Genomic DNA, 21,455 nt, shown 5'->3' on the forward strand with positions numbered 1-21,455 from the left:
TAAATAATTCCACAAATTGGTGTGGAGTGATCAAAGGTTAAGGGTGTTCCAGTTAAACCCATTGCACGGGTTCAGCCAGTAGTGGACACTCGCGCAACGTAAGCAATGACGTATATCCGAGTCCACGTGACGAGGGAAGTTTGTGGGGGAAGGGGATACAAATTTGAAGTGGAACGCAGCCCAAGAGTCATCTTATGTGAGCGGTCACGATTTTATACACACGTTTCGAAATTACAATAAATTTCTTTAGGAGTAAAACTTTTTAATGGGGGAAAAAAAACATACAATACACCTTTACAACATACAATTATTTTACATTTTTAGCCAAATTTTGTCTTAACATTCGGAAATCATATATGCAAATTACCATGCTGTGCAGTAGTGTTGTAGTATGCTAGTATTGCGAACGTTTATTGTTCCATACTTCAAACTGTTGTACTACTTTTGAAGAATAATTGCAGTAGGAGGATGCGGGTAACGGGTATTCCGTTCTACTAGTGTATCTGCTGTAGCTCTCTCCACGCCTGTGGAGGGCGGTAACGAGTTGCTGCTTCCAGACGATGGCGCAGAGAGAGGTGAACTCGTAGCTGTTCCACAGGAAGCAGGATTGGACTACACTTAACTGTACAACAGGCAGCAAAAACGACTTCAGGCTGGGCAACGATACGCTACCACGGAGAAGAAAACTCCATCCACCCAGGGGGAAAGTCGAGAAGGAGGGGAAGTCCTACTGCAACACCGGAGGTAAGTCAAACCGGAGATTTGGAGCTCAGTCAGCGTGGTTTTATGTCTTAATTTAAATAGAGGCCGCACTGACAGCTAATGACATCCCCATCTGCACTGCTAGCATCGCGACGCGTCAAACTAGAGCGTTCCTGTTATAATCAACGCAGCTGATACGCGCCTAGTGCAGACAGCTGCGTTCTTTGTAGTGAGTGCGTTCAAGTTTGTCGCGTCACGTCTCGCGCTCCCAGTGTTTTGACGGGATATCAGCGATAGCACTGCGCTTTCCATGTGTAATAGAAGAAAAAAAGCGCGGCTTGAGGGATTTTACGTCTTCAGAGAGGAGAACGGAGCGGGCTGTTAGTCAAGCCCCAGGAAGCGTGAACCGAACCCATCAGGCCCACACGCCGATACTCACTGCGCTGTTTAGCTGCATCGCTAGCGGACTGTGAAGAATGACACACTTGTTTTCATCATGGGGTGATTTTTAAATGTCTGATAGCACAAATAAATCACCGCAAGTCTTTATAAACTGTACTTGGTTTGTTAAAATGGCGGTTGAATTTAGCAAACAAATGTCTCCCATTTGAGCGTCAGTTTCTTATTCAGTGTGCTTGCTCACTAATAATCCTCATAACTTCACATGCCTTATGTAGTTAACTAGACTTCAACTAAGATGAATATTTCAAGTTCACGTCTGGAAACTAAGGGGGCGGTGATAGTAGGCTATATGAAACGGTCATGATTACTTGTTTAAAAGGTTTATGATGGTTTTATTGATTGTAGGCGACGGTTTTTGTGGTTAGCATGTGATAAATGAAACCTTATATTTATTATAAACACAATTTTTTAATAAGTTGCCAAAGACTGAACTGAAAATGAAAGATGAGTTTAGAATGCATTGACGGAGTTTAAGACAAACCTTCATTGCCTTAAAAGGATAGTTCACCCAAAAATGCAAATTTTCTCATTTATTCACCCTCATGCCATCCCAGATGTGTATGACTTTCTTTCTTCTGCAGAACACAAACAGAAACTTTTAGAAGAATATCTCAGCTCTGTAGGTCCATGCAATGCAAGTCAACAGGGTCCAAAACTTTGAAGCTCAAAAAAGCACATAAAGGCAGCATAAAAGTAATCCATACGACTCCAGTGGTTTAATCCATGTCTTCAGAAGTGATTTGATGGGTGTGGGTGAGAAACAGATCAATATTTATATAAATATAAATCCTTTTTTGTTATAAATCTAAACTTTCAAATTTTTCTTCTTTTGTTTTTGGCAATTCACATTCTTTGTGCATATCGCTATCTAGGCCTGCTCGTCACAGAGCAGAATTTATGGTAAAAAAGGACTTAAATATTGATCTGTTTCTCACCCACACCTATCATATCACTTTAGAAGACATGGATTAAACCACTGGACTTTGATGGGTTATGTTTATGCTTATTTGCTTTTTGGAGCTTAAAGTTTTGGTCACCATTCACTTGCATTGCGAGGACCTACAGAGCTGAAATATTCTTCTTAAAATCTTAATTTGTGTTCAGCAGAAGAAAGTAAGTCATACACATCTGGGATGGCATGAAGGTGAGTAAATGATGAGAGAATTTTCATTTTTGGATGAACTGTCCCTTTAATCGGGTGTAGCATTTTATTGAATTTAAAGGAATAGTTCACCCAAAAATGAAAATTATGATGTCGTCATTTACAGACCCTCCTGCAGCTCTTTTCCATGCAAAGACATTTAATTGTACACCACTGCAGTTGTCTGTACGACTATGTTTCAAGTCTTCTGTCAAAGATTCTTCTAAATGTCTCTGTGTTGCATGGGAAAAAAATAACTGCGTACGGGTTTGGAACAATACATTATGAGGGTGAGTAAATAATCATCACATTTAAAACCTCATCTAATATACTGACTCTTCATATTCTCAGTTACAATGGTGGGTGAGCGCCGCAATGGGAACCTACTGGTTCAGCTAGGCCCGAAGCAGCAGGCGTACCCTGAGGAGCTTATCCGTCAGAGGAGGACTCACGACGGCCAGACAGAGTACCTGATCCGCTGGAGCCTGCTGGCGGTGGAAGATAACAGCAGTTCAGGCAGCAGCAATGAGGCGAGTGGAGGTGGCAGCAGTAGTTCGGGCGTTGGCAGCTCCAATGGCTCCACTTCGGGAGAGAGCAAGACAGAGAGCGTCCTAATGTGGATGTCCACAGAAGACGTGTATGCCAACTGCCCCACGCTGCTCGGCAAGCGCAAGTCTGACTCCCAGAGGCCTCTGTTGGAGGAAGAGGCGCGGCCCAGCGGGCAGTTTCCAACCGATGTCACCTTCGATGAGAGCGAGCTGTCGGACATGAAGGATGACGTGAAGAACCTTGTGCGGCGTGCACGTAAGCAAATGGCAAAGAACAGCGACTTTGGTATAAGCATCACACACACCATTCACGTGCTGAGCGCCTATGCTAGTATCGGCTCTCTGGTGGGGGTGTTCAAGGAGACGGGAGCCCTCGACCTGCTCATGGAGCTCCTCTGCAACAAAGAACGACAGACCAGACGCAGCGCTGGCAAGATGTTGCGAGCCCTGGCTTCTCATGATGCAGGTATTTCCTTTTAAATCTGGTTTCTGCATTGATCTAAATCATCATTATTATTGACTTTGGCAACTTCAAAATGATTTCAGAACTTTTTTTTTTTTTTTTCTTTTTTGGTCTCTGTAACCACATTTGAGTTATTTGGACCACAGTTCAAGTATAACTCTCATTTCCTAGGGTATTTCTCCAGATGAAAAGTAATAGTAAAGGAACTTCCCTCCCTGCAAATCATTGAATTAATGTAAATACTGCTGGCAAAGGGTCGCTATTTTGAATAAGCTTAAATGGGAAATGAGATTTCTCATATGGGATATGTGATTTAAAAGTGTTTCCAGTACATGATACCCATACACTGATTCTTGAGATAAGGGACAAAACATGTTTATATTTTTTAATACTAAATTAATTTGAAATGGATATACAGGTGCATCTCAATAAATTAGAATGTCGTGGAAAAGTTCATTTATTTCTGTAATTCAACTCAAATTGTGAAACTTGTGTATTAAATAAATTCAATGCACACAGACTGAAGAAGTTTAAGTCTTTGGTTCTTTTAACTGTGATGATTTTGGCTCACATTTAACAAAAACCCACCAATTCACTATCTCAAAAAATTAGAATACATCATAAGACCAATAAAAAAAAACATTTTTAGTGAATTGTTGGCCTTCTGGAAAGTATGTTCATTTACTGTATTTGTACTCAATACTTGGTAGGGGCTCCTTTTGCTTTAATTACTGCCTCAATTCGGCGTGGCATGGAGGTGATCAGTTTGTGGCACTGCTGAGGTGGTATGGAAGCCCAGGTTTCTTTGACAGTGGCCTTCAGCTCATCTGCATTTTTTGGTCTCTTGTTTCTCATTTTCCTCTTGACAATACCCCATAGATTCTCTATGGAGTTCAGGTCTGGTGAGTTTGCTGGCCAGTCAAGCACACCAACACCATGGTCATTTAACCAACTTTTGGTGCTTTTGGCAGTGTGGGCAGGTGCCAAATCCTGCTGGAAAATGAAATCAGCATCTTTAAAAAGCTGGTAAGCAGAAGGAAGCATGAAGTGCTCCAAAATTTCTTGGTAAACGGGTGCAGTGACTTTGGTTTTCAAAAACACAATGGACCAACACCAGCAGATGACATTGCACCCCAAATCATCACAGACTGTGGAAACTTAACACTGGACTTCCAGCAACCTGGGCTATGAGCTTCTCCACCCTTCCTCCAGACTCTAGGACCTTGGTTTCCAAATGAAATACAAAACTTGCTCTCATCTGAAAAGAGGACTTTGGACCACTGGGCAACAGTCCAGTTCTTCTTCTCCTTAGCCCAGGTAAGATGCCTCTGACGTTGTCTGTGGTTCAGGAGTGGCTTAACAAGAGGAATACGACAACTGTAGCCAAATTCCTTGACATGTCTGTGTGTGGTGGCTCTTGATGCCTTGACCCCAGCCTCAGTCCATTCCTTGTGAAGTTCACCCAAATTCTTGAATCGATTTTGCTTGACAATCATAAGGCTGCGGTTCTCTCGGTTGGTTGTGCATCTTTTTCTTCCACACTTTTCTCTTCCACTCAACTTTCTGTTAACATGCTTGGATACAGCACTCTGTGAACAGCCAGCTTCTTTGGCAATGAATGTTTGTGGCTTACCCTCCTTGTGAAGGGTGTCAGTGATTGTCTTCTGGACAACTGTCAGATCAGCAGTCTTCCCCATGATTGTGTAGCCTAGTGAACCAAACTGAGAGACCATTTTGAAGGCTCAGGAAACCTTTGCAGGTGTCTTGAGTTGATTAGCTGATTGGCATGTCACCATATTCTAATTTTTTGAGATAGTGAATTGGTGGGTTTTTGTTAAATGTGAGCCAAAATCATCACAATTAAAAGAACCAAAGACTTAAACTACTTCAGTCTGTGTGCATTGAATTTATTTAATACACAAGTTTCACAATTTGAGTTGAATTACTGAAATAAATGAACTTTTCCACGACATTCTAATTTATTGAGATGCACCTGTATTTGTAGACAAAGGTGTCAGCTAACAAACATGTAAGAGAACAGGTTTTTATAAAAAAAAAAAATGACATTCACTTAATAACTTGCATCTTACTGTGATTTGTCAACTCCGTCAGACACTAAAAATAATTCTATTTTAATTTGATCCATCCAACAAGAGTGTAAAGTCTTTAATTATCTAATAATAGTGTTCAGTAAAGTTAAATAAAATACATTCAATAAATGTTTGTTTCTGTTTTTACACTATTCTGAAAATCCTGACAGAGTTGACAAAATTGAATATTTTTCCATCTTGACCATGTGTTGTACACTGGAGCCATTTTGTGTTTTTTCTTCAGTTGAAACTGTCTCTATAACCTAAACTAAAATGACAAAATGTATCCCACAGGAATGATCATAATAAGAATGACGTGTTGACATGTTTAACTCTCTGCGGTCACAGCTTCAACATTGTTTGTTTAAAATATGAAAAAATATCAAACTTACTAGACCATGTGTCCTACTGTTGCATCCACCATGAGTAGGAAGTGGGAAAGGTGTGTTCAGAGTTATAGATGACCGTGACATTGTCTGATTTATTCAGGATTATCAAAAAGTTTGGCTCAAAGAGAGGACACAACTTTGATAAACAGTTTTTTATGGAAAATATCATTTAAAGTTTACTTTATATATAGTTTGATATCTTATAGATTATATCCTTTCATTTGATGTTTATATTTATGAATTTGTTGCATTTATAAACACTTTGTTTGGCAGTTTAACATTGCTGAGGACAGGTTAAGTTACATGTGCTTCTAAGTATAGAGCATGCATTAAAAATTCTAATGAAATTATCTAAAAATATAAGTAATAAATGCCCTGTGTTTACACATTTTCTTTAGATTGAACTTTTCCAGTATTTTTATTATTATGAATGTATTGATTTTTAAAATAAAGTTGACTTGTGTGTGTGTAAGACATGTTTTGTCCCTTATCTCAAGAATCAGTGCTTTTTGAAGAGTTCAGGAGGTGTGGCTCTCAGATTCCTGCCAGTGTGCTGTGACTGAGACATTGGGGATTGTGAGTCATCAGTGGGGGGCTGTGTCATCGCACATTGGCTCTACATCCTGAACATTAGTTGGTAGAGTCTCTAGATTGTGCCAGTGTTTCATGTCCTTAGAGGACTTGATAAATGTATGTTTTACTGACTATTTCATCATGCTTACTAATTTTAAGTAACAAACGAATAAGGTTTTTTTCTAGAGCTATTCGTAATATTCGATTAAAAGACTTATGGTAATAAATTGGGGGCTTCCAGTTCCTCCTTTCATTCTTTTCTTTCTCGTTCATACTCTTCTCTACAGGATGTGCTTATTCATTTCTAGTTCCTCCCATTTGTATGAGTCATGTCATTCACTTGAGAGCAGTTGGGAGATTACGGGCACATGGCTGATGTTAGAATTGTCTTGGCTAATTTCTGCCATGATACCATTGTACCAGGGCAATGTATTTGCGATGATAGTACACAAATGAAGCATTAAACATTGGAAATTGTGTTGATTTTGATGTGCTTTTAATTTGGCTTGTAAGTTTTATAAAAAGTCCTGTGAGTATGAGAGGGTTAAGACAGAGATGTGTTCATAGTGTCTCATATTTAAACTTTGGCAAAAACTGCAACAGAGTTGGGAAGTTCGATTCATTTCCATGATTCATTTAGCATAAGCTTTTCCCTGGGAATTGAACCCATGATCTTGGCATTGCTAGTGCCGTGCTCTAAAATTTGAGCTGCAGGAAAACTGCAGGATTCAGTGTTTTGTTTACATTGTCACTCAAATATTGCTCTAAATCCCTGTGGTATTTTATCATGCGTTAAAATATTTTAGTAATAGGTATGCATGTAAAGCTGTTTATTACTGTTTAAATTATGTGCATAGAAATGAAAAGGATTAATTATCTTTCACATTGTGGAAATATGCTTTGATTATTTTAAATGAGATATTTGCTGGTTCACTTCTTTCATTAAACGTTTTGAATCTAACGTTTTGTTGAAATGACCCTTTTAATTAAGTTGTATCAGTGCAAATACATATCTATCTTTTTGCAAGTTTTTTCAAGGTATCAAATGTCACCAGAAGGCTGAAGAATATTGAGATATTTTTACAGCTTAGTTTGTAGAAGTAACCTTGATTTAACCATGATAACTCATTGAGATAAAATCTCTTTTACAAGAGTGACCTGGCCAAGAAAGCAGCAAAACACAAAGACAAAAACATGTATAATAATAATAATAAAAAATAAAATCAAGCAGAAAAGAAAATTTGTCAATTTCCAATATTACTGTATTCAATTTTATTTACAAGTCTCATAAATTCAGCCAATGGAGTGAGTGTGGTGAGTTTTAAGTATTCTGAGTTGTTCCAAGTTTTGGGGGCATTAAACTTGAGACTTTTTTTTTTTTACCGAGCTCAGATCTAATGCAGGGAACAGAAAGCTGTATAATGCCCTTTGAGCGTAGATTGTAATGGTCATTTTTTTTTTTACAGATATCGCAGATAAATATATAGGTGATAAACCACAAATCAATTTATAAATGAAGCAATACCAATGTGAGCACCTTCGTATGTCAAAAGGTGGCAACTGAGATGCTGAATAATGACTTGCTGCTTTAAAGGGATATTTCACCAAAAATGATAATTCTCTCATCATTCTTATGCTGTCTCAGATTCGTATGACTTCTGTGGAACACGAAAAAATATATTTTCATATTCAGCTGTGCAGCAACACTCGGTGCTACTGAATCTACAGTGCAAGACATCAAATGCTAACAGTGTGGACCGATTCCCAAACAAATTACTCTGAGCCGGTTCTTTTGAATTTACAGTGCGAGACATAACGTACGACCAGTGGAGTCTGATTCCCAAAAAAATGACCCTAATGAGCTGGTTCATTTGAATCTACAGTGTGAGACATAATGTGCGACCAGTGGAGTCTGATTCCCAAAAAAATGACTCTGAGACGATTATTTTGAATCAGTGCGAGACATAACGTGCAACCAGTGGAGTCTGATTCACACACAAATGACCCTAATTTGCTGGTTCATTTGAATCTACAGTGCAAGACATAACGTGCGACCAGTGGAGTCTGATTCCCAAACAAATGACCCTAATGAGCCGGTTCTTTAGAATCTACAGTGCAAGACATAACGTGCGACCAGTGGAGTCTGATTCCCAAACAAATGACCCTAATGAGCTGGTTCTTTAGAATCTACAGTGCAAGACATAACGTGCCACCAGTGGAGTCTGATTCCCAAACAAATGACCCTAATGAGCTGGTTCTTTAGAATCTACAGTGCAAGACATAACGTGCGACCAGTGGAGTCTGATTCCCAAACAAATGACCATAATGAGCTGGTTCTTCTGAATCAGTGCGAGACATAACGTGCGACCAGTGGAGTCTGGTTCCCAAACAAATGACCCTAATGAGCTGGTTCTTTAGAATCTACAGTGCAAGACATAACGTGCCACCAGTGGAGTCTGATTCCCAAACAAATGACCCTAATGAGCTGGTTCTTTAGAATCTACAGTGCAAGACATAACGTGCGACCAGTGGAGTCTGATTCCCAAACAAATGACCATAATGAGCTGGTTCTTTAGAATCTACAGTGCAAGACATAACGTGCCACCAGTGGAGTCTGATTCCCAAACAAATGACCATAATGAGCTGGTTCTTCTGAATCAGTGCGAGACATAACGTGCGACCAGTGGAGTCTGGTTCCCAAACAAATGACCCTAATGAGCCGGTTCTTTAGAATCTACAGTGCAAGACATAACGTGCGACCAGTGGAGTCTGGTTCCCAAACAAATGACCCTAATGAGCCGGTTCTTTAGAATCTACAGTGCAAGACATAACATGCGACCAGTATAGTCTGATTCCCAAATGAATAACTCAATGAGCCGCCTCTTTTTAGTAGATCAAAAAGATTTATTAATCAGTTGGAGCTGACTGAATCAATTGACTCACTTCAAATAATCCAAGAACTGTTACTGTGTTATGTATACTTTAGGCTCATGAGATTCATGAGAATTACTTACTGGTTATTCATATGACATTTAGTTTAAAATACAAATTTAGTTTTGTTGTAATAAGTGAATAATCTGAAAAAGTATTCTAAATTGACTGTCTGGCAATAAATTATTTCATAAATGATAAAGCTATACAATTCTTTAAAAGAGCAGTTTACTTTTAGAAATGCTTACAGTATTGTTCATTTGTCTCTCATGTCTGTAAATTCCACTTGTAAAATGCAAAAAAAAAAAAAAAAGAAAGAAAAAAGTCAGACTGGCTGGTAATTTTTTCTTCAACCAGCAACCTTGGCTGGTGGGCTAAAAAGTTCATTTTGGACCCTAGTCAGATGGGTTAGGAAAGGCATGAGGGTGAGTAAATGAGATGAATCTTTTTTGGGTAAACTATTTCTTTAAACTGGGATAGAAGAATGTATTTTGCCACCAAAAAATTACAACTTATGATACCTTATGACAGGTAGCCAGCAAAAGTCTAAAATTATAGGAGGTAGCCTAACTATAATAATCTAGGTTGACTATGTGAACTGTACTGAGACTTTGCACTAGGGCTGCAACTAACGATTATTTTGATAATTTATTAATCTTCGAAGACACATTTTATTTCTGTATTTTATTAATGTATTTATTAAAAACAAATTATTGTACTGTATGATATACATTGTGTTTTAAAATGGATTATAAATGTTACTAAATAATGAATTTAAATGTAAGCTTTACATTTGATTTATAGGTTATTTTTGATCATCTCAGGATCAGGAACCTTTTGAAATCAACAGTTTAACTTAAGTTATAACATCATGACTGCACTCATACAGGGTTGGGACTGTACTTCTAGTAAAAAAAAATGTGTTCCCTACTCCATAACAGATATTGTTTCCTTTTCATCATGCTCTTAATTATTTAGGTATATAATCTTTAGGAATATCTGATGTCAAACCAGGCCAGTTTGTTTCCTGATATCAAACTTCATTAAAACAGAACATATTAAACGAGGAAAACTTTATCCATAAATCAATTTGTTTATAGTTCTTGAAGATCCAGACTTTAAAGTCCTTTATGTTTACCATACTTCCATTATTTAACAGTGCATTTGTAATGATATATAATAAATAACCACAGGTAAGATCCATGGATTGCTGCTCATACTGTGGTTTGGTTATCGTATTATTTATGAATAATAATAGCCTAAACCCATTTAGAAACTTCACCACGGTTGTTATAAAAATGAAGTCTAATGGGTTCTTTCAGAGATATTTAGTATGAAACTATTCAATAACATTTCTGGTATAGTTTACTGTGATCAATTTTAGAAGCCCAAGTGTGCTAATGTGTTGTTTAAAAAGCCTTGCAATTTATTGTGGTGCATGCAACGAACAGTGTTGTCTCTCTTCCTCTGCATTGCTGTTTAGCCATTTTAGAGGTTTGACTGCCTTCAGTGTGAATAAAGTATAGCGAATTCAAACAGGTGGCATAAGTTGTGTGGTGCTCCAGAGACATAGTGCAGAGAAGATCACTTGCGTGCGTTTCAGCGGTGGATCGCACAACATGCTTCAGTCACCATACACGTGTTTCAGATGAGAAGCATATTTATCACTTTTAAAGAGCTGAACGCAAGATGAATATCCTTACATTTGTTTCGCCATCACGAAATTTCATATGGCTACAAAAAAAATTGTTTATTAAACTGCAGTTTAACCAAAATGATAGTGCGCACTTTCTCTGTTGCGATCGGTTTGATTGACGTGGATGTGTGCATGCTCGCTTGCTCATTGAAGTTTAAAGGAGACTCGCTTGTCGTAAAGACAAACAATTTTGTGAGATGGAAATACGCGCCTGATTTTGAACACCCTGTGCAGGTGTTGTTACACGTGGTCTGCCACTGCGAGGACGATCAGCTGTCCTTCCTGTCTCGCTGTAGTGCTGTCTTAGGCGTCTCGCAGTACGGACATTGCAGTTTATTGCCCTGGCCACATCTGCAGTCCTCATGCCTCCATGCAGCATGCCTAAGGCATGTTCACGCAGATGAGCAGGGACCCTGGGCATCTTTCTTTTTATGTTTTTCAGAGTCAATAGAAAGGTCTCTTTAGTGTCCTAAGTTTTTATAACTGTGACCTTAATTGCCTACCGTCTGTAAGCTGTTAGAGTCTTAATGACCATTCCACAGGTGCATGTTCATTAATTGTTTATGGTTCATTGAAAAAGTATGCAAAACATTGTTTAAACCCTTTACAATAAAGATCTGTAAAGTTATTTGGATTTTTACATTTGGAGTGTATGTGAAGTGCTTTTGTGCACTAGACAAATGGTTATGTTTTTCCACTTCAACATGTCTCAACCATTTTTCAAATGAGTTTCATCATGCAAGCACATTTTTCACTACTGTAAAGAGACATCAATGACGGAGCTTCTCAATAAAAACCGCACACATCCAACTAATCGATAATAAAATTTGTTTTTGATTATTTTTATAATTGATTATTAGCAGTTTTATCGATTAGTTGTTGCAGCACAACTTTGCAAAGTTTAGCAGAACTTGTAAGGACCTTTAACTGGATCTTTTTCATGCAGTGTTTTCTGAGAATAGTGAATAATCAACGTAATAGTTGCTGGTCATGTAGTTCTTCTGTGGGTGAGATGTGGCAAGCTCGTGTTTTCAGAGCTCTCACGAACGATTGCAAGGATGCTTTCACTTTTTTTCTTCCTCTTTTTACTTTCTTCTCTCACTGTTTGTCCTAAACGGTGCACTTTATGTTGGCCTGTGAAACTAGGATGTCTCATTTGTCATTTTATGATTCTGAACAGTTCTCATGAGCACCTCACTGATGCAGATTCTACAGCTGTCTGCTACCTAACAGTCCATACAACATCTTGAGAAATCATAGCATATGGGAGTTCTGTTGTGGAGAAATAAATGATTCAGAAGTGTGCCTTTTCATTTTTATCACAAGGATTTTTTTTTTTTTTTTTTTTTACTCTTTGGTGTGATATGTATCATTTGTTAAAACAGTTTTTGAGTATTTTTCTTTGAGTTTTTGCTTTCCTAAAAGTCTTAAAACTAAACTGCTTTGTTAAACTGCTATTTCATAGAATTATTGTAAGTCTCCCATAAGAATTTAGTCCACTTTAAAGGTGCTGTAAGTGTTTTTTTTTTTTTTTTTTTAATGCAATGACATGCAGAAACCATCTCTATTACCTGTCAGATATCACTGAAATAGGTGAAATCACACCTTTCTCTGTAACATCCCTAGGCTAGGTAAACAGTGGGGTAAATTATGTCTGGGGGCCGCGGTCAGATCATTTGTTTAGCCAATCAGAAACATTTCTGCCTGTCAATCATTGTGCGTGTTCACAGGGCAGCCCATATATGCACGGATAAGTCCCGGAAAGGTGTCGTCCTCCTGCAATGTGCTCGGAGGGACCCATCGCCCTCCGCCTGCTCAAACACAATGGTTTTTAATGTGTCTGTGTGTGTCCAGCGTCTAAGTCTGGTAGACGTTCCAGAATGGTTCAAATTGCTTACAGCATGGGCTGGGAGATAGGATGGTGGAATCGGATGTCAACGATGTCTTACAAAGATCCCGATTCTGTTTGCGAATAGACGATGATCGACAATATCTGGAAATGGCAAAACCATGGATCTGGGAAGTCGCCAAATATATTAAATGATGGCCAGGGTGTGAAACTAGCACCCGCCACGCGCAAAATGCAACGAGGCTGAATCCACACATGATAAGAAATGCTGTTAGTCCCAAAGACGTGCTCGAAGAAACGCACTTTATTATATTTTTAAGAACAGACAAAAGCAGTCAATGCGCGTGTCTGATTCAAGTCTGTTTGTTCAGAGGCGTGCTGCGTGAGCCTGTCATGTGGAGCTCATGCATGTAAAGAGTTATTACTCCTTTCATTCCTCTGAAAACTGTTTGCGAGAATAATGTCATCTATGAGAATGCTGCAAATTATCTCAGATCATCTTGTGAGGTGCTGTGAGTTTAGTTTGCTTTATTTCCAAGGAGCAGTTCGCTCTTACACATTGTGAACGCAACTCTGCAGGTTCAGTAACATATCTTTGTATTAAAGAAACAGACGAAAGTGATTAAATAAATCATAAAGTAATGCAAGACACGATCACCTTGAACCTTTTAGTTCTTAATCTGTAGGCTATTAGTCATTTTCCACCTGTTGTCATTGACAGATGCTTGCGTGATGGCAAATGGGGCCGTTGGAGACGGTAAATGTTTGGATTTGGGGAGGTGGTTACATAAGATTTTTTGATCACTTCGTTATTTTATTGCTTTTTTCGTTTAGTTTAAAGGTGCAGTATGTAAGATTCAGAAACCCTTGTTATTAATGACACCTGTGGCCGTTAAGTGAACTGCAGCCTGTTGCTCGTGATCGCGTGCACACTATGGGGACGCGAGCGAGCATAACAAAAACAAAGAGACTGAACGTGATTCACCGGCATCATGAGGACAGATAAGGTAGCATAATTAAAATTACACAGTTATGATTGTTTTACTACAAACTTTGAGACTGTATATTATATTTGACTCTCCAGTGCTGGAACAGGTCTAAAACAAAGTGTGGATATAGGTCTGGCTATGCGAGGCTGTAGTTTGAAGTAATCACTTTTCTTTGCATGATACATTGACTGCATTTATACGATAGCCTATGTCGGCGTTAGCTAGATAGCCAGCTTTATCAATAGCTGTAATCTAAATTTGGTGGATGATGACAGTAGCCGTTTATAAAATAGACTGTACATTATAAATATGTTGAGACAATTCAGTATTGGTTTGATTCCTTTCACAACTGTCATTTTGATATATCGATGCGCTATTGTTTTATAATAATTGTAAATATTTTCTGTATAACCAAGTTACGTTACACTAATGAATGGGTCTTTTTGCATTATCTTGAACATTGTCTAGCAAATGTCTATTTCATGTGTTATTGTAGTTTATCTTGCTGAATAATTACAGATTAACATTGACATTAACCTGACTTTTAGTATAAAGAGAAGATCGTTGAAATTATTTGAAAGTTACGAAGCAAGGTAGCTTGCAATTCGTCAGCGTTAGCAGGCAAGATCAAGTTAGCTAAAATTACACAGATCAATCCTCATGGCACTATATTTCACATGATTTGCAGTTATGTAAGCTTACCTGTCCAATAAGAAGAACGCCAATTCTTCAGGGTCGGTTTTGATCCCCAAAACCGAATGACGGTCCCTCCAGGAATCAGATCTTCTGTTTTTTTGCCAATTTGCATTTTTAACATTTCGTGGAAAGGGAGGAAGCTGGGACCGGCTTAACAAACACGTAAGACATTTTAATCACACTTTGCAGTGTACAGTGTGAGGGGGTGCTTTCTAGCCCCACATAAAACACACGCACTGCTTTTCAGCCAGCTACGTCAAACAAATTAACACACACAGGCAGCTTCGTGCATCTCTCTCTCCCCTCTGCCGCTGTCTCCTCTCCTTATATACTCCCGCCGCCCCTCACTGAAGCGCGAGACTGGTGTGGCACACAGGTGGACCTCATTCATCACTCATCTTCCCGGCCTCGCTCTGCCCAGATGCAGCTCGGCCCCGCCCTGCTCGCCACAGCATTCTTCGTTCATATCTCCAACTGCTGGGCAGGGAGGAGAAAGGAAAAAAAAGTGTGGGATAAAGCAAAGGAAAATGATAAAGAAATAATTTACACAACAGCCCAGTTGGTGGCGATATACACAAAGAATGCGATTCAGCAAAAAACAGAAGAACTCTCATGAGCGTGCATAGGAGAGCTGTTTGAAAATAGATTTATAGTAAAAAGGACATAAATATTGATCTATTGATTTTGAGAGTGAGATCTGTTACATACCCACACCTATCATTGATTCTGGAGACCTGGATTAAACCACTGGAGTCATATGGATTACTTTTATGCTGCCTTTACATGCTTTTTTTGAATCTTTAAAGTTCTGGTCACCTTTCACTTGCATTGTATGGACCTACAGAGCTGAGATATTCTTCTAAAAATCTTAATTTGTAATTGTAATTGTTTGAACTGATTTGAATACAAACTTTGTCTCATTATGATTAATAATGATGGATAATGATTGGTGTTGATCTATTGTTAAAGAGTCAGCTTATGAGGAGGTAATGAGAAGGTAGCCTTTCCACAACAGTTGTAATGAAAGGCCAATGCTATTAGCCATTAGACCACAACAACCAAAAAACAATTTAAAAATATTAGGCTTAGACTAAGGTCATCCATGTTTAGCAGAGTTTTGGTCCGAACAACCCACTTCAAACAATGAGTCACAGAACCTTTTTTCTGTCACTTGGCTTCTATTTCTGCAGAATTGTATTGGGTGGTCCCACCCACAGTGAAATTTCATTGGTCCACAAATGCACTCTACATAGTTGTGTATTAAACATCAAATATGTACTGACTGGCTGTGATTGTGTAGTGTTGCTCAGCAATTCAGCTTTTAGTTTAGATGGACAAATTACTTGTGTTGCGCTGGCAGAGAGTGTCTTTCTTGTAGTGGTCTACTTGATCGAATGGGGTTTTTCAATGGTCCATTATGATACTACATAACTAGAGAGCGGGGTGGCCGAAATAATGCCGATATACATATTATATATGCTAATGCAATTGAGACAAGTAGGCATGGTTATTGGCTGATGGTGAAAAAATCTCAAAATAACCAAACATTGTCCTGTACCTTGGCGTGGACGACATAGCAGTTTATCACTACTTTCTTGCACATAATTACTGCCATGGTGTAGGAGTTGGTACATTTGCACCAACATGTTGAGCTGTTGTACTAATATGGGTGACACAAGATTAAATCTGGATTGCATCATTTCCCATCCACTTCCCAAAATCCCTTTTGTAGCCCATTATTTCCTGTCTTCTACAACCTTTATAATTGAAATGGCAAAAGGCCAAAACATTAGGGATGGGTAAAAATATTGTTTTTCCGATGTATCGCAATCTTCATTTGAATTTTCTCTATCGATTCTTAAATCCTAAGATTGATCTTTCACTCAACATGCATCCCTCTACTACAGTGAGAGGAAATCACTCGCATTTGCAACCAAATTTCGCGCTATGCCTTTAAAGTGAATATAATTGGCAACTGATTGGTAATGTTTACATTTCACTCACCAGGAATTGTGTAGTTTAGTTGTGAAGTGTTCAGCAGCAAGATCCTTTCATGGCGTATTGAGAGTAAAAGTTGTTCCGTGTAATGTGTCCAAGACGAGATCTGCTCAACCCATTAGTCATTGAATACTGTCTCTTTTAATACCCTTTCTGTTCTTTACAGTCAGTTGTTGATCAAAAATGTATTTGATTGAATGCATTTATTTGTTCATTTTTAAAAAGCCAAAATGTGACATGATAAATTAATAAAATAAAATTAGTAAAATTAATATTTTCCTAATGTGCCAAGTTAAAAGGTCCCCTTGTGCAGTTAACAGCATTAGCTGGGAGAGCATTTATTGTATATGCAAGCAAAAGGGACATTATAACTGAAATAATCCCATATGAATCAATATTTAATCAAATGAGAATCGAATCGAGAGCTTGTGAATCGGAATCGAATTGAATCGGGAAATCTGTATCACTACCCGTCCCTACAAAACATACTGTGGTATTGATGAGGATGGTTTTGTTTTGCTTCCACAGGGAGTCGTGCCTATGTGCTTCTGTCCCTCAGCCAGCAGGATGGCATTGAGCAGCACATGGACTTTGATAACCGTTACACCCTATTGGAGCTCTTCGCAGAGACCACCTCCTCTGAGGAGCATGGCATATCTTTTGAGGGCATCCATCTTCCCCAGGTATTTATCCTCCCTTCCACTCCGAGTAAAACCTAGTGAGCTGCCTTGCTGTCTACTGTTTACATAGACAGCATCCTAACCGTTATGGAACCGCTTATGTGACTGATTTGGAAAGCTCTACAAATGGTGCTCCTCGAGTTATACAGTGCTGTGGAAAAGTATTTGCCCCCATCCTGATTTCTTCTGTTTTTGTGTATATCTCATACTAAATTGTTTCGAAAATTCTAACAAAATCTATCTATCATAAAACAAAAGGCAAACTGAGTGAACACATAATACAGTTTTTAAATGATGATATTATTTGTTGAAGCAAAAAAGTTATCCAGTACCAACTGGGCCTGTGTGACAATGTATTTGCCCCTTAGTTACTAAATCCCCAAATCTATGAATCTTCATTCATAATGGGGTTCAGCTGGACTAGACACCCAAACCTGATTACTGCCATCCCTGTTAAATCAAATCAACACCTAAATATAACTTCTTCAGCAGCATAAAGTTGGCTAAAAGGTCTCACCCAGTAGCAAAATATGCCTAGATCGAAAGAAATTTAAGAAATGATGAGGACAAAGGTGATTGAAATACATCAGTCTGGGAAGGGTTAAAAAGCTATTTCAAAGGCTCTGGGACTCCAAAGAACCACAGTGAGCGCCATTATCTCCAAATGGAGAACACTTAGCACAGTAGTTAACCTTCCCAGAAGTGGCCGACCTTCCAAAATTCTTCCAAGAGCACAGCGACAACTCATCCAGAAAGTCACAAAAAAGCCAAGGACAACATCCAAGGAACTGCAGGCCTCTCTTGTGTCAATAACGGTCACTGTTCATGACTCCACTATCAGAAAGACACTGGCCAAAAATGCCATCCATGGAAGTGTGGCGAGGCGAAAACCATTGCTAACCCAGAAGAACATTAAGGCTTGTCTAAATTTAGCCAAAATCACCTTGATGTTCCTCAGACCTTTTGAGAGAATGTTCTGTGGACTAATGAGTTGAAAATGGAACTATTTGGAAGACGGGTCCCGTTACATCTGGCGTAAATCAAACACAAAATTCCACAAAAAGAACATCATACCTATTGTCTGGTAGTGTGATGGTGTGGGGATGCTTTGCTGCTTCAGGGCCAGGGCGATTGCAGTAATTGAGGGGAAACATGAATTCTGCTCTCTACCAGAAAATCCTAAAGGAGAATGTCCGGTCATCAGTCCGTGAGTCAAGCGCACCTGGGTTATGCAGCAAGACAATGATCCAAAGCATAGGAGCAAGTCCACCTCTGAATGGCTCAAAAGAAGCTGAATTAAAGTTTTGGAGTTTCCTAGTCAAAGTCCTGACTTGAACCCGATTGAGATGCTGTGGCAGGACTTTAAACGGGCAGTTCATGCTCAGACCCTCCACTGCAGCTGAACTAAAGCAGTTTTGCAAAGAAGATTGGGCCAAAATTCCACCACAGCGGAAAGACTGATCCCCTGTTATCGGAAGCGTTTGGTTGCTGTTGTTGCTGCTAAAAGTGGCACAACCAGCTATTAAGTTTAAGGGGGCAGTTAATTTTTCACATGGGCGATATAGGTGTTGGATAACTTTTTTTGCTTTAATATAAAAATATACACTGGCGGCCAAAATTTTGGAGTAATGTACAGATTTTGCTGTTTCAGAAGGAAATTGGTACATTAATTCACCAAAGTGGCATTCAACTGATCTCAAAGTATAGTCAGGACATCAGTATTTGAAAAAAGTAATTTTTGATCAAATCTAGACAGGCCCCATTTCCAGCAGCCATCACTTCAACACCTTATCCTTCAGTAATCATGCTAAATTGCTAATTTGGTACTAGAAAATCACTTGCCATTATATCAAACACAGTTGAAAGCTGTTTGGTTTGTTAAATGAAGCTTAACATGGTCTTTGTGTTTGAGTTTCCACAGTATGCAATAGACTGGCATGTATTAAGGTCAAAAATGGCAAAAAAGAAACCGCTTTCTCTAGAAACTCATCAGTCATTGTTTTGAGGAATGAAGGGCTATACAATGCTTGAAATTGCCCAAAAACAGATTTCATACAAAGGTTTACACTACAGTCTTCAAAGACAAAGGACAACTGGCTCTAACAAGGACAGAAAGAGATGTGGAAGGCCAGATGTACAACTAAACAAGAGAATAAGTATATAAGAGACTCTAGTTTGAGAAACAGACGCCTCACTTGTCCTCAGCTGACAGCTTCATTGAATTCTACCCGCTCAACACCAGTTTCATGTACAACAGTAAAGAGAAGACTTGGGTGCAGGCCTTATGGGAAGAATTGCAAAGAAAAAGCCACTTTTGACAGAAAAACAAAAAGAAAAGGTTAGAGTGCACTGTAAACCCTAATGCTCAAAATAATTAATTGTTTTGAGCAGGGAAAAATTAAATTATATAAATGTGTTCAAATAAATTAACCTTGAGTATTTAGAATTTTTTTTTATTTTTTATTTTTTTTTTGAGTTCACAAAACTTGCACCTTTTAGGGAACCTGAATTGTTTAATGTTTTTAGTTTAATGAACTTGTCTCTTTAAATTTACAGGAACTTTAACTGAAACTGGGAAGGGGATTTTTATTTTCCAGCATGCTTTACATGGCACTCGACAGGGAGAGTAAATGTTAAAATTAAGAGTTATATAGCGTGTCTTTGTGCAAGATAAATTTCAAGGGAGATACTTGTTATTGTTCAATTTTTTGTTGTGTTGTTTAGAAGAGTTTCTGTCATGTATAAGTTTTTTTGGGGGGGGGGTTACCATTACAGTGAATAGTGGAGCTTGAGATTAAGTTGAGGACAAGTACAGTATTAGATTGTTCTACAGTATATTGATTACTTGTTGAGCAATTGCAATGCTAATCAAAGCATGGTTTATCCAATTAGCATGCATTCAGCATATTAACATTCAGTGTATTAGCTTGTTCTAGCTAGCACTAACTAGCTAGGTTCCCTCTACCTATTTAAGTTGTGCCTACATGGTGATTTTAAGTTCAGCCAAAGAGTTACATTTAAAGTTAAGTACCATTTTAAAATGCATGAGTTAGCTTATTCAATATTTCAAGTTAAGAAAAAAATCAACATGTGTGAATAGTACAAAATCAAAATCTGACAGATCTGCTTACTTAAACTTGTAATTTCTTAACGTGTTTTATGTAACTGATTACCTCAAATTTGAGTTCTGCTAACTTATTCAGGTTTATAGTGTGGGCAAAGAAACAGACATTGGACAATAGATAATTGGAAAAGAGTGTTATGGATCTTAACCCCACTGAGATTTTTATTTGCTACCAGGTCACGAGAACGTTCTGGAAAAAAATTCTGTGCAGCACTGATAAACGCCACTGTAGTATTTGTTGTGAGCTTTGCCCTTTAAGAGCCACTATCCACATTTACATAAAAGGCGCAATTTCAGAAAACCGGTTCCACTCTTCCAATACCCAATGTTAAAATGAGTGTGAAACAAACATCACTCGAAAGTTTCTTTAGTGGAGGAGGTAGGAAAGACCAAGCGATGGCAATAATGCAGAGACAGCTACTGATGAGAAAAAGGGAAAAAAACAAAGCCGCCTTTAACCGAAAATATGGTGAATATCTAAAAAAATACGGTTTCGTCACTGTGGCTGGTTCACATGCTCCAAACCCCATGTGTATAATGTGCGGAGAGAAATTAGCTAATAAAGCCCTCAAAATTGCTTCGACACCTTGAAACTAAACACCCATCATTGAGAGACAAACCCCTTGATTACTTTGAACGGGAAAAAAACGCAATCAAACAGGGCACCAGCAACTACTGAAAGCCACGACATCTACAAACGTAGCTGCACTGAGAGCGTCATAATTGGTGGCTGACCGTATCGCTAAAGCTAAGAAGCCCTTCACTATCGGGGAAGAATTGATTTCGCCAGTTGCCAAGACATTTGCTGTGAAATGTTAGGCAAAGATGCAGCTAACAAGATAGGCCAGATTCCTCTTTCAGCTACCACTGTCACACGGAGAATTGATGACATCATAAAGAACACTGAAGAGCAATTGTTAACGAGCTTAACAAGCCACCGTGGTATGCATTGCAGGTCGACAAGGCAATACAATTGGTTTATGTGCGATATTTATTTCAAGACGATGTGCATGAATACATATTGTGTGTGCGCTCAATGCCAACTAACACAATTGGGGCAGAAATTTTCAAGTCTTTGAATGACTACATGTCAGGTAAACTTGACTGGTCATTTTGCATTGTAA

The 21,455-nt window shown here is 38.6% G+C and overlaps 1 protein-coding gene across 3 annotated transcripts in view; it reads left to right on the forward strand.

The window, feature by feature from the left end:
• The first annotated feature begins 399 nt into the window (after positions 1-399).
• LOC127413690 (cullin-9-like) overlaps positions 400-21,455 on the forward strand; it is a 100,807-nt gene continuing 79,751 nt past the window's right edge. For 2 of the 3 annotated variants that reach the window (XM_051651016.1, XM_051651017.1), the window contains exons 1-3: positions 400-744; positions 2,657-3,319; positions 17,056-17,210. In XM_051651016.1, the coding sequence (XP_051506976.1) occupies positions 2,662-3,319; positions 17,056-17,210 (813 nt within the window). In that variant the 5' untranslated portion in view covers positions 400-744; positions 2,657-2,661. The remainder of the gene's footprint in view (positions 745-2,656; positions 3,320-17,055; positions 17,211-21,455) is intronic. The other variant, XM_051651015.1, reaches the window with a different exon arrangement.

Source organism: Myxocyprinus asiaticus, chromosome 23 (assembly GCF_019703515.2).
Source record: "Myxocyprinus asiaticus isolate MX2 ecotype Aquarium Trade chromosome 23, UBuf_Myxa_2, whole genome shotgun sequence".
In the NCBI taxonomy this organism is placed as follows: domain Eukaryota; kingdom Metazoa; phylum Chordata; class Actinopteri; order Cypriniformes; family Catostomidae; genus Myxocyprinus; species Myxocyprinus asiaticus.